This window comes from Ranitomeya imitator, chromosome 7 (genome assembly GCF_032444005.1).
Source record: "Ranitomeya imitator isolate aRanImi1 chromosome 7, aRanImi1.pri, whole genome shotgun sequence".
Taxonomy (NCBI): Eukaryota; Metazoa; Chordata; class Amphibia; order Anura; family Dendrobatidae; genus Ranitomeya; species Ranitomeya imitator.
The window spans coordinates 191,131,075-191,145,602 of NC_091288.1; the positions used below are offsets into that span (position 1 = coordinate 191,131,075).

The 14,528-nt window shown below is 40.1% G+C and overlaps 1 protein-coding gene across 1 annotated transcript; it reads left to right on the top strand.

Annotated features, from left to right (window-relative positions):
* The first annotated feature begins 7,681 nt into the window (after positions 1 to 7,681).
* On the top strand, positions 7,682 to 13,709 carry FOXL3 (forkhead box L3). Its single transcript, XM_069735425.1, has 3 exons — positions 7,682 to 7,812; positions 9,466 to 9,634; positions 12,578 to 13,709. Exons 1-3 carry the CDS (start codon positions 7,706 to 7,708, stop codon positions 13,046 to 13,048), a joined length of 747 nt encoding a protein of 248 aa, XP_069591526.1. The 5' UTR covers positions 7,682 to 7,705; the 3' UTR covers positions 13,049 to 13,709.
* Positions 13,710 to 14,528: the final 819 nt, after the last annotated feature.

The following is a 14,528-nucleotide window of genomic DNA, read 5'->3' on the forward strand; positions in this document are numbered from 1 at the left end:
ATGGGCTTGTAGCCATGGCAACCCCAACACGACCACATCATGCAGATTATGCAATACCAGAAAGCGAATAACCTCCTGATGTGCAGGAGCCATGCACATGGTCAGCTGGGTCCAGTACTGAGGCTTATTCTTGGCCAAAGGCGTAGCATCAATTCCTCTCAAGGGAATAGGACACTGCAAGGGCTCCAAGAAAAACCCACAACGCCTAGCATACTCCAAGTCCATCAAATTCAGGGCAGCGCCTGAATGCACAAATGCCATGACAGAATACGATGACAAAGAGCAGATCAAGGTAACGGACAGAAGAAATTTTGACTGTACTGTACCAATGGTGGCAGACCTAGCGAACCGCTTAGTGCGCTTAGGACAATCAGAGATAGCATGAGTGGAATCACCACAGTAGAAACACAGACCATTCAGACTTCTGTGTTCTTGCCGTTCAACTCTGGTCAAAGTCCTATCACACTGCATAGGCTCAGGTTTAAGCTCAGGTAATACCGCCAAATGGTGCACAGATTTACGCTCACGCAAGCGTCGACCGATCTGAATGGCCAAAGACATAGACTCATTCAAACCAGCAGGCATAGGAAATCCCACCATGACATCCTTAAGGGCTTCAGAGAGACCCTTTCTGAATATAGCTGCAAGCGCAGATTCATTCCATTGAGTGAGTACAGACCACTTTCTAAATTTCTGACAATATACCTCTATCTCATCCTGAGCCTGACAAAGAGCCAGCAAATTTTTTTCTGCCTGATCCACTGAATTAGGCTCATCGTACAGCAACCCAAGCGCCAGGAAAAACGCATCAATATTACTCAATGAAGGATCTCCTGACGCAAGAGAAAACGCCCAGTCCTGAGGGTCGCCACGCAAAAAAGAAATGACGATCCTAACCTGTTGAACTGGGTCACCAGAGGAGCGAGGTTTCAAAGCCAGAAATAGTTTACAATTATTTTTGAAACTCAGAAATTTAGTTCTATCTCCAAAAAACAAATCTGGAATAGGAATTCTCGGTTCTAGCAAAGAATTCTGAACCACAAAATCTTGAATATTTTGAACTCTTGCCGTGAGCTGATCCACACATGAAGACAGACCTTTAATGTCCATTGCTACACCTGTGTCCTGAACCACCCAAATGTCTAGGGGAAAAAAAAGGCAAAACACAGTGCAAAGAAAAAAAAATGGTCTCAGAACTTCTTTTTTCCCTCTATTGAGAAGCATTAGCACTTTAGGCTTCCTGTACTGTTATGAAAGGCAATTCAGTATCACAATGGACATGGAGGTCAGAGCACATACAGTGATCTGACAATAACCCAAAATCATAGAACGAGCTCTGAGACGTGGGAACTCTGCAGACCGCAATCCCTAATCCTCTCCAAACAACACTAGAGGCAGCCGTGGATTGCGCCTAACTCTGCCTATGCAACTCGGCACAGCCTGAGAAACTAACTAGCCTGAAGATAGAAAATAAGCCTACCTTGCCTCAGAGAAATACCCCAAAGGAAAAGGCAGCCCCCCACATATAATGACTGTGAGTAAATGATGAAAAGACAAACGTAGGGCTGAAATAGATTCAGCAAAGTGAGGCCCGACTTTCTTAACAGAGCGAGGATAGGAAAGATAACTTTGCGGTCTACACAAAACCCTAAAGAAAACCACGCAAAGGGGGCAAAAAGACCCTCCGTACCGAACTAACGGCACGGAGGTACACCCTTTGCGTCCCTGAGCTTCCAGCAAAACAATTAGACAAGCTGGACAGAAAAAATAGCAAACAAATAGCAAAGAAGAATTTAGCTATGCAGAGCAGCAGGCCACAGGAATGATCCAGGGAAAAACAAGTCCAACACTGGAACATTGACAGGAAGCCAGGATCAAAGCATTAGGTGGAGTTAAGTAGAGAAGCACCTAATGACCTCACCAGATCACCTGAGGGAGGAAACTCAGAAGCCGCAGTACCACTTTCCTCCACAAATGGAAGCTCCCAGAGAGAATCAGCCGAAGTACCACTTGTGACCACAGGAGGGAGCTCTACCACAGAATTCACAACAGTCACACACGCCGATTCAGCGATGTCTGCAGGAGATCCAGCGACGAAATAAAGTGCTGGACTTTCTGCAGTGACCAACGACATCACAGCAGGATCCTGATCGCTGATGCGTGTCAAACACAACGATATCGCTATCCAGGACGCTGCAACGTCACGGATCGCTAGCGATATCATTGTGAAGTTGTTTAGTGTGAAGGTACCTTTACACTTCTTCCTTTGCATACTGTGCCCTTACACTAATCCTCTTCTCTACCTCCTCATCTACAATTAAAAAAGTCCTTAATATCTTTGACTCTACTATGGAGCGCTTACCGTACCCGCATCATTGCCTCTTCCGCAGAGCATCGGTGATATCAGAAGCATGAGATGACATCATCGCTTTGTAGCATAGTGGCACGCCGCTGGACATCAGGGGAGCCGACCAGTGCTGCTCTGCCCCGGAGCACCAGAACGCATGAGCAAATACAATTAAATATAGAAAGTAGGAAATCAACATAAAAAGGTTCTCTAAGCAGTGAGTATAGCAATCGGTTTGTAGAATCGGACGATTCCTACTCTTGGTGGGTGGAAAAAGGAGGTGAGCTGCCGCATCACCCATTGTGAATGGTGGATCCTGTGTTATCTACTGTATATAGAGGTGTTATCAGTCATTGTACAGGAGGAGGTGAGCTGTGACATCACCTTTTGTGAATGGTGGATCATGTGTTGTCTACTGTATATAGAGGTGATATCAGTCATTGTACAGGAGGAGGAGGTGAGCTGTGACATCACCTATTGTGAATGGTGGATCCTGTGTTATCTACTGTATATAGAGGTGTTATCAGTCATTGTACAGCAGGAGGAGGTGAGCTGTGACATCACCTATTGTGAATGGTGGATCCTGTGTTATCTACTGTATATAGAGGTGTTATCAGTCATTGTACAGGAGGAGGAGGTGAGCTGTGACATCACCTATTGTGAATGGTGGATCATGTGTTATCTACTGTATATAGAGGTGTTATCAGGCATTGTACGGGAGAAGGAGGTGAGCTGTGAAATCACCTATTGTGAATGGTGGATCATGTGTTATCTACTGTATATAGAGGTGTTATCAGTCATTGTACAGGAGGAGGAGGTGAGCTGTGACATCACCCATTGTGAATGGTGGATCCTGTGTTATCTACTGTATATAGAGGTGTTATCAGTCATTGTACGGGAGGAGGAGGTGAGCTGTGACATCACCTATTGTGAATGGTGGATCCTGTGTTATCTACAGTATATAGAGGTGTTATCAGTCATTGTACAGGAGGAGGAGGTGAGCTGTGACATCATCTATTGTGAATGGTGAATCCTGTGTTATCTACTGTATATAGAGGTTATCAGTCATTGTACAGGAGGAGGTGAGCTGTGACATCACCTAATGTTAATGGTTGATCTGCAGCATGGCATAAGTACCCCTGCAAGAAGTGATTATACAGTACATGGCTCTATGGATATGACAGATTTATCAGACCGTACTTATTTTCCCAAACATGGGCTGCCACATTGAATAAACGTAATATAAGAAACAGCTGCACGCTTCTGATGAAATGTTCCCATAAACCTGCATGAAAACACGACGGCTCCTTCACAGTCGTTCTGAGTCACTTTAATCATCTGCACCTGTTTATAGCGCAGAGTCGTAACACCAACCACATGCCTCAGCCGAGGAGGAAAGGGGATGCAGGTAAACAACGCAACAAACAATTACAATAGGCGAGCATTGTGCCCACCAATCATTGGGCGGTAGAAGAGTCGATTAATATCATGAAGGTGGTTGTCATTATCTTAAAGGGAATCAGAAAATGACCTATTGTTCAATTTTTTTTTAAGATAAATGTATTTAGTTTTAATTTTAAATATTTTTTTATATATCCCTTTATTTTAAAAAATAAAAATCTTGCAATTTTCACTCTGACCACTAGGCTTAAAATTAGATTCCTACTTCCTGTTGGTCACACAGACATTAGCTGCAATAAACTGACTCCAACCCTATGATCTAACCAGAGTAAAGGTAATTGTAATGGGATGGGGAGGAGGTGAGCTATGACATCAACTACTGTTAATGGTGGATTTTGTGGTACCTACTATATAGAGGTGTTATCATTCATTGCACAGGAGGAGGAGGAGGTGAGCTGTGACATCACCTATTGTTAATGGTGGATCCTGTGATATCTACTATATACAGTATAGAGTTATTATCAGTCATTGTACAGGAGGAAGGAGAGGAGCTGTGACATCACTTATTGTGAATCCTGTGTTATCGTCATTGTACAGTACAAGGAAGAGGTGAGCTGTGACATCACCTATTGTGAATGGTGGATCCTATGATATCTACTATATACATTACTAGCTGAAGAGCCCGGCGTTGCCTGGGCATAGCAAATATCTGTGGTTAGTTATAGCACCTCACTTCTCTTATTTTCCCATCACGCCTCTCATTTTCCCAATCACATCCTTCATTTTCCCCCTCACTCCTCTCATTTTCTCCCTCACTCCTCTCATTCCCCCCTAACACTTGTCATTTCGACCTCACATCTGTCATTTTCCAATCACTATTTTCCCTCACTCCTCTCATTTTGCACTCACACCTTTTCATTTTCACCTCACACCTCTCATTTTCACCTCAGTATATACATGTTTGTCATCTCCCTTATATATAGTATACACCTGTATGTCATCTCCTGTATATAGTATATACCTGTATGTCATCTCCCCTGTATATAGTATATACCTGCTGTGTGTCATCTCCCCTGTATATAGTATATAACTGTATGTCATCTCCTCCTATATATAGTATATACCTGTATGTCATCTCATTCTATATATAGTATATACCTGTATGTCATCTCCTCCTGTATATAGTATATACCTGTGTGTCTTCTCCCCTGTATGTAACCCGATGTTTACCCTGGTTACCAGCGTAAAAGTAAAAAAAAAAAAACACTACATACTTACCTACCGCTGTCTGTCCCCGGCGCTCTGCTTCTCTGCACTCCTCCTGTACTGGCTGTGAGCACAGCGGCCGGAAAGCAGAGCGGTGACGTCACCGCTCTGCTTTCCGGCTGACCGACGCTCACAGCCAGTACAGGAGGAGTGCAGAGCACAGCGCTGGAGGACAGACAGCGATAGGTAAGTATGTAGTGTTTGTTTTTTTTTACTTTTACGCTGGTAACCAGGGTAAACATCGGGTTACTAAGCGCGGCCCTGCGCTTAGTTACCCGATGTTTACCCTGGTTACCAGTGAAGACATCGCTGGATCGGTGTCACACACGCCGATCCAGCGATGTCCACGGGAGATCCAGCGACGAAATAAAGTTCTGGACTTTGTTCAGCGACCAACGATCTTCCAGCAGGGGCCTGATCGTTGGTCGCTGTCACACATAACGATTTCCTTAACGATATCGTTGCTACGTCACAAAAAGCAACGATATCGTTAACGATATCGTTATGTGTGAAGGTACCTAAAGACATTCGTATAAGACGTTATTTGGGCTTGTTCGCTCATCACTAATGAGTAATGACTTTATAATCAGACTCAGATCAGTGTAACTGAAAAAATAAATTTTTACTTCATCTAAGGCTGGTTTCACACTAGCGTCCGGCAGGGCTGCGGACGGCAGCCCTCTTCCTCCGTTAACGGAGGAAGAGGGCTGCCGTCCGCAGCCCTGCCGAATGCTAGTGTGAAACTAGCCTAATGTCTATATTCAACAGCTCCATATGATGTGTCTTCCATATGACATCCATACAATCCTCCCACATTTCGGCACAGGCCAGGTCGCTCTCTCTATGACCACAATCGTTATGCCCCTGGATGCTAGACTTTCCAAGCGACGGCAAGAATGCCCGCACAGACGGCTGTAGGTTCACAACCACTGTCCTAGCAGATGGACTCCCAGTGATTAGCAAATTATCTCCTATCCTATGAAAAGGTGTTAACTAGCAATTTTGCAAAAATCCATTTAAAGATGACCTGCTACCAGGTCAGAAGTGGTCAATATTTGCTCATATTTTATTGCGCTGTTCACCTGAGAATTCATATTTCTGTCATTTTTAATTCTGTCATACGGTTCCAGAAAAATTGGCCATTTTCTTTGGGTCTACTATTTCTCAATTCTGTAAGTCTGTGAAAATCAAACCACACGCTGATGTCATGATTTTTTTTCATGAACCCAAAGACCGCCAATTTTGACCCAGTCCTCTTATATTTTTGCATTGTGTATTTTTCGCAATTACTCTCCTTACAAACAAAAATATGAAAAAAGTCCTTCAACCTATTCTTAAAGGGAGTTTTCGGGTGTTTGATTAACCCTTTCCTTGCCTTGCGCAGGTGTGTACTTCGGAGGACACAGCATGAACTTCAACCCAATATTGCAGCCAGCATGCAGCCAGCGGGTAAGGAAAGGGTGAATCAAACACCCGAAAACCCTGCCCATATGACCGCAAACCTGTCCCGCCAAATTCAGGTGACAGGTTCACTTTAAGCCCATTGCAATTGTCAGCACGCCATAATTAAATAAGTGCCCTCTTCTTAATATAAATCGTAGAACCGTCTAGACAAAGTGATTCCTACACCAAATGCCTACAAGCCTTCCAATGCCGCAAAACGCGATGTTCCAAGAAAAGAATCTACAGAATTTGGTTTACTCTCTCAAAAATGGTCCAACCTTATACAACCTTATACAAATGCATCTCAGTGTACAACAACTCCTTCTGTCTCCTCGCTCTCTGCCATGCTGATGGTTGGCACAGATCCTGGAAAATGAACGCCGTTGCCGTTCCGTCTCCCATTCACCTATTTTAGGTTGTAACCGGTCCGTTAAAGCTGTTTATAAGACACATCCAACAACCACAGCAAAAAGGGAAGAACTAGTCTCCTCGCACTGCTACAATTTTGGATGCAGAGTCAGAAGGCTATTAAGACTAATTCATCCTTGAGATCAAAGCCCACACACAGGCAGCTCTGCGGCCCGCAGCTATTTTCCTTTTACTTTGCTTCTTGACAGCGGTCCTTCGTATCTACAGCTCTGTTCTCCTCCGAAAAGAAAAAAAATTGCTTCCTTCTTGTTAAAAGAAAAGGAATCGCTATCTATTACAGGCCAGGAGACATCAGAGCTTTTGACCGGTCGCGGTTGACGTGGGTACCTGCCAAGGATGCTCTGTTATCAGAAAGCGGCTTGGCCAATGTCTTCTCTTTAATAAAGTCTACCAAAATAATGTATTTTATGGATGTATTGTGGAGATCACATTTGTTTGCTTATATAGAAGGGGGAAAAAAAATATTTATCTCCGGCACCAACATCTTTTTGTGTCTACATCGAGACCACCCAAAGAGCAACCGTCAAAAGAGTTCAAAGGTTCACAATAGACCCGACCAATTTAATCAAGATTTTCCTTGCCTTTCTTATAACCAGATTGGATGCAAAACAAAATATCCCAACAGACTCGCTGTCTGGTAGTCTGGGAATGTCAAGAGAACAACCTCATACTCAAGTCAGAGGGAGGGGAGAACATTGGGAGACCAGAGCTCAGTAGAGCATCTCACCCCACACCTCCTCCTCCCTACAGGAGCTGGAACAAACAGAACCCGGCACAAATACAGAAGCCACATGAGATCCATATTCCGGGACCTGCACTATGTTCGACCACACTCAGTACCCATATAATTGCTTTAACTATGACGGAGATGAGTATCCAACCTGCAGCTCCGACGAGGAAAAGAAGTGCACCCGACCGGCCTATAGGTAAGAACATTTAGTTTAGAATTTTTTTTTTATTTTTTTTGCAATCAGTTGTTCCTTTTAGCTAGTTCTCAAAATTATTAATATTTGTGACCTACAGAAAAGTGGGAATAATCTCTTGTTTATCGGTATATGTATTATTATTATTATTATTATTATTATTATAATTATTATTATAATGAAGAAGAAAAAGATGAAAAACTTCAATAAGAATAAAATAAATAACAAAAACAAAATATATTCTATAGCATTTCACTACGTTTCTTATAATATAAAACAGACAATAAGTAAGGATAAGACCAATAGCTCAATAATTTATAGTTACCAATAAAACAGTTGAAGTGACATCTTAACATAAGTTTTGAATAATAATAATAATAATAATAATAATAATATCAGACCTAAAATAATAAATAATTATTATAAGAAGTATAATGAAATAAAATGGCTTATAAAACATCTCTAATAATTTGATCCTATGAGAAATAATAATCATAATAATCATAATAATCATAATAATAAAATGGTATATAAAACATATTTAATAACTTTTATCCCATAAGAAATAATAATAATAATATGGTCTATAGAGCGTCTCTAATAACTTTTATCACATAAGAAATAATAATAATATCAATTATAATAGTAAAAATAATATGGTCTATAGAACATCATTAATATAACTTTTATCCCATAAGAAATAATAATAATAATAATAATAATTTGGTCTATAGAATGTCTCTAATAACTTTTATCACATAAAAAATTATAATAATATCAATAATAATAGTAAAAATAATATGGTCTATAGAACATCATTAATATAACTTTTATCCCATAAGAAATAATAATACAAAAAATGCAAATAGAATTATATAAAAAAAAACTTATAGATCCTTTCGAATAACTCTTATACTTTAAGAAATGAAAGTTATTTATTACTATGAAAATACAAATTTAATTTGTAAGAATTTAGAATGATTCATATGTCATAAAAAATCTGGATGTTATATGTAAATAATAATAACGATAATTGGTATTACTGTTATTATTACTACTATAATAAGACTAAAAAAGTAATACAAATAGTGATAATATTTTATTTTGACCTATAGAAAATCTCAAATAAATAAAGTCAAATATAACTAATAAAACAGTAATTGTGATAGTAGTTTTAGTAGTAGTAATAACAATGATAATGGATGTAATAATAATAATAATAGTTACAGTAACCTGTAAAACATCTCAAATAATCCAGAAACTAATATAGAACTAAAAATACAACAAATAGTAATAATAATAAATTTCTGCATATATTTTTATATAGTAACATACTATACACAGGTAAATAAATTACATTTAACATTAATATCAAAATCAACTATAAGATGTAACGTGGATCTTAATCTATGGGGATTTCCAATTCTCCTAATATTGTTATTCTCCCTATTAGACCTTGTTATGCAGTTTTTGGCCGATCATACGCTCCTTTTTGTGAGTTTTTAGGACATACGCCGTTTTCTTTTCTGTTATAACGTGATATAATATTTTCGCATTTCTTCGCTTATTACCTATGTGCCAGATCACAAGCCCAACTCGGCCACTTTCACATCAGTTGCTCATTTTTCCTTAATGCGTCTTCACTTTGCGTTTCAGCTACATCGCGCTGATTGCTATGGCCATCCAACAAAGTCCCGACAGCAAAGTCACCCTATCGGGTATATACGATTTTATCATGAAGAAGTTCCCGTACTACAGATCCAACCAAAGAGCCTGGCAGAACTCCATAAGACACAACCTGTCTCTCAACAGCTGCTTTATTAAGGTAAAGGCAGGACATATTGGTCAGGTGTAGCAGAGCTGAGTTTCTCGATAGGCAGGACCCGTCGCTGTGCTCCGATCTGGCAAATGACAAATCCAGCTCTGCTACATCTGTACGGTACAATAAACTATAACTATGGACAAGGAGTGCTCCCTCTTCTCCAACGTTGGCGTTCCCCAGCTGCTGCAGAGCATCTTTACACAACTCAGGTGTGCTGCAGAAAAAAAAAAGGATAAAGAAGGTGTTAATGAATCAAACAATGTTGGGCAGGAATCTCCCTCTTGGGCTACAAAAAAAAGAGGTTCTGCAGCAGCTATTATGAAGAGTTCTGTCCCCTTTCTTATGCGTTTGCCCGAGTCTTAGAATTGGCAGCAGGTGTCATTGGAGCAGATCAGACACTCTTCTGGAGGAGAATATCTATATAATATGATAGTAAAGGGGTTGATCCACAAATTTTAAGATTTCCTATACATGGGAGAACTGACTAATTGCTAGGGGTCCGAACGTTGGGAGGTCTGGAAGCTGGGAACAGTGTTCTGCTCAGCCCCATCTGGAAAGAAGTAGGGGCAGGAACATATCTACAATAGGTGCAAGGGTTGTAATCGTACAAGGGTCGGACTGGCCATCTGGCAATTCTGGCAAATGCCAGAAGGGCCTCTCTGGTCATGGGCTATGTTATCTGCTAAGGTGTTAACAAAGTCGTAGAATCCGTCACTTACAGGGATAAGATGGGCCTGTGTGATTTCAAATGCCATGGCTGAATTTCAGTCCCAGTCCGTACCTGCCTGGAGCCTAAGGGGCCCAAAAAGCCCCTTTGTCCCAATGGAAAATACTAATACTAGTAAAGACTTGCAATAATTTGGGGCCCCTTTGGAGCTCTTGCATTAGGGCCCGTGAGCTTCAAGTTACGCCCCTGAACAGAGGTGCGCACGCTCCACTCCAGTCACTGCCTCAAAAATACAGAAATCTTCAAGTTAGGAGGCGATCCATGTTTAAATCTCGGGACAGCATAAAATAGGGACAGAGACCACGATTCCATTGGTGAATCACTTCCTGGGCTACTTGCTGTAGTTTTGATAGTATCATGGTTCCCTATGCTGAGCTGTACTTATCTGTGCCCACCCCATGGATTGACTGTTTTCTGTTGGGGGGCAGAGATAGTCATAGGACAACATAGCAGCTGAGAAATCTGTGATTTTATAAAAAATGCAGCAAGAAGTAGTGATACATCGCTGGAACCCGGGTTTCGGCACCTAATTTTTGTTGGGGTAACAAAAAACTGGTGACAGAAAAAACTTCAAGAAAGTTCAGTCCATCCCCCGTACATAGTTTGCACTCAAAGTCCCCAAATGCCATTGTCCTCCTGACTAATCCAAACAGCGAATGTAGAAAAAAATATTGGATCCTTATATGTTGTGGACAACAATGTATGGGGCCGTGCATGTGTCCAAATTTTTGGAACTAGTCGGAGGAAAGTCGCTGCATGCCTAAAAGTTAGATGTGATATTCAGATCACACTCGGTCATGTAAATCAGTGAGTCCATGGAAAACATCGGACTGCACTCGGATGACGTCTTAGTGCAGCCTAATTTCGACGGGCTGACACAATGGAGAAGATGGAGAATGTTTTTTTTTTCTCCATCTTCTCATCACGCGAGAAAATCGGATCACACATTGATCGCTCTCAGATCAGACTGTCATCAGCATAATCGACCCGATTTTCTTGGATGAGGGACTACAAGGTCATCTGAACCTGCCCCTAGAGTGTGAGGTGATCTCTTGCCCTTGGCGAAAAAGCCAGGAATATTAATGCAATAAATGAAATGCTTATACGGTCTGGTAAAGGGAGTCAATGGGGTCTGTAGCAAACCTAGATCCAGGAAAAATATAGTGTAAAAAACTAAAGTTAGAAAGTGCTCTAAAAGTTTATTCTGACCTTTGCTGAGGGGAATAAATATGTTTTATTATTATTATTATTATTATTATTATTATTATTATTATTATAAAAATATGTTTTATTGTGAATTACATATAAAAAAATAAATTGAGGGGAATAAATATGTTTTATTATTATTATTATAAAAATATTTTTTATTGTGAATTACATAAAAAAATTTGAGGGGAATAAATATGTTTTATTACTATTATTATTATTATTAATAATAATAATAATAATAATAATAATAATAATAATAATAATAATAATAATAATAATAATAATATAAAAATAATTTTTATTGTGAATTACATATAAGAAAATAAATCTGACACTATTTTGCTAAATTCCATATAAGGCTCAAAAAATTAAAAAGAAGTATAAAAATTGTATAAAAATTGAATCTGTATTACTAATAAAAGAAAAAAAAGCAAAAAATGGTTAGATAGTCTACGGAATTGGAAATATTACATCCCTTAGGGTCCATTCAGATGTCAAGGTTTTTTTCTTATTTGAGAAAAACAAGCCAACTTTCATCAGTGTTTTTGATCAGCGTTTCATCAGTTTTTTTTTGGAAGTGAGAAAAAAAAGAAAAGAAAAACTTTCCTCAGTTTCTCCTATTAAACAGTCCATGAAAACTGGACAGCACATGGGTGACATGATTTTTCACAGTGCTGTCTGATTTTTTTCAGGGATCCATAAACGCGCATTGGCGATTTTGATCCGACACTCTGTTCAATATTAGACAAGTCTCGGTGCTTAGTGATGATTGAGCCGGCTGGGATAAGGTGTTATCTGAGCATGCTCAGGTGCTAACCAAATGACTTGACTGTGCTAGAAAAAAATGTTCGAGTCTCCGCGGCTGCTTGTCTCGCGGCTGCTCGAGAGCCGCAACACATGTAGGGATTTCTGAATGAGTTTTCAAATGTTAATTTTAGATTTGCATTCCTTCAGATTAGCATTTTCCCTCCCTATACATAACCATGACTACATCTTTTATATACCCACAGGTTCCAAGAACAGAAGGGAATGACAAGGGAAAGGGAAACTATTGGTCTTTTGCCTCGGGATGCGAGTCGATGCTTGACCTTTTTGAAAACGGGAATTATAAACGGAGAAGGAGGAGACGAAATATGAAAAAATCCCAAAAAGACAGAAAACAAAACTTGTCCAAAAACCAACATAATGGAGAATTTGCCTTAATTGGATCTTCAGAACAAATGGTAAATGGGCAAGAAAATAGAACTGAACCGAGAAGTAGACAGGTGGACTCCAACATCATGTTCTCCAGCAACATCTCCACCAGACAGAGTCAATCAGGCTCAGGTCTTGGAAAAACAGAAGAGATCAAATTTAGTATTGATTATATTTTATCATCACCAGACCCTTTACCGGTTCTGAGACCCCATCATAATATTCTTGACAATAAATACCATATTTTGGACTCGCAGTCAAGGAACCTCCATCTCTGGAGTCTTTGACATTCGAAAGATGGAAAGTTTTATTGGCAATATTTGGCACCAGACTCTTCAATAATTCTCTTATGTCTACTTGGTCCTTCAGATGTTTTGCCACAAGTTTTATCGTAGTATCTATAGAAAGGGCTAAAGATCTCATCATGAGTTCCCTAAGATCAGATACATTTAATGCAATTAATGAACACAACAATTCCGGTAGGTTTGTGGAAGGTCTTAAAAACGTTAGTATAAAACAAAACTCCAAGAAACCAAATTTCTCTGTCTAGAACCTTTATATGGGGTCATGGACCCAATTTGTGGACTTAGCATCCATTCTGGAGTAGAGAGGGTCTGCTTTCTACTGATCACCTGGTGAAGGTTGTTTGGCTTGTCTTCACATCGGAAGCAAACCTACTGTATATGGCTCCTATGTGTTGAGAGTTTTTTTTATTCCCATGGACACTTAAGACAAATTCTGATTTATGCCATTCTTTTCCCAATAAATCTTGGTGGATTCGAAAATATTTTTAAAAAATCAACCCATAAGAAACACCTCTCCAAATCTTCCGCTCAACCTAGAGCTTGAAAAGACAAAGAAGTTCCCCCATCCACCTAGAGCTCGAAAGGACAAAGGAGTTCCCCCATTCCTCACAAAGTTGTTCAATAAACTGTATTAAATGATGGTAAACAGAAAGTGGTGGTAACTTTTCATTCCGAGGGTCTTCAAAAACGTGTTGTATTTGAAACTGATTTCTGGAAGTCAAGAAATCACTATCATATCTGATAACCAACAACGTCCCATGCAATTAAATGGAGTTTCTGCAAAATAATTCTGTGGTACAGTTACAAAGAGCCTGCTTCCCAAAACAAGGGCAACGTGAATCAGAGCCTGGCTGCATCATTACAGCCAGGTATATTTTTCTCTGAAGCTCTTCAACTTTTCAGGGAAAATAAAGTTTGAAGATCCAGCTAGAGATCATAGGCAGAGGAACGACTAGTCCAGTGCCAACCTGGCCAACTATTACCCGCACTGCTTCTCGTGGTTGACAGGTCTCTCACTAAGGACACACATGGAAGAGACGAGTTAATAAACAGGAGTGGTGTGGGGTAAAGATAGTCAGGGGTGGTGCTAGGCTAGCCTCATCTCTACCTATGGTCCCTGCCAGATCGTCAAGCTATACTTTGAGTATTTAACAGAAAAACATACCTGGCTCTCATGCAACCAGGCTCTGATTCATGCTGCCTGTGGTTTGGGGAGCATGAATTGAGTGACAGGTTCCTTTCAAGTCAGGGGCATGCATAGAAACCATGGGACCCCATAGCAGAAGTTCTAATTGGGCCCACCTTCAAAAAAGAAAAATACTAATATTCGGTGGGGTCACCGAAGAGCATATCTCACAACTTTGTAGCCCTGACAAAGTAATTTACCTCCTATTGAAGCCCCTAGATTCCCTTTTCATTGCCCTCATAAAGTATGATGCCAGCAAAAGTATCCCGCAAACAC

Coding starts and splice junctions, on each gene's coding strand:
- FOXL3 (XM_069735425.1), top strand. CDS start 7,706: ATGTTCGACCACACTCAGTACCCATATAATTGCTTTAACTATGACGGA. Junction 7,813..9,465: donor TGCACCCGACCGGCCTATAG/GTAAGAACATTT, acceptor TTTGCGTTTCAG/CTACATCGCGCTGATTGCTA. Junction 9,635..12,577: donor TCAACAGCTGCTTTATTAAG/GTAAAGGCAGGA, acceptor ATATACCCACAG/GTTCCAAGAACAGAAGGGAA.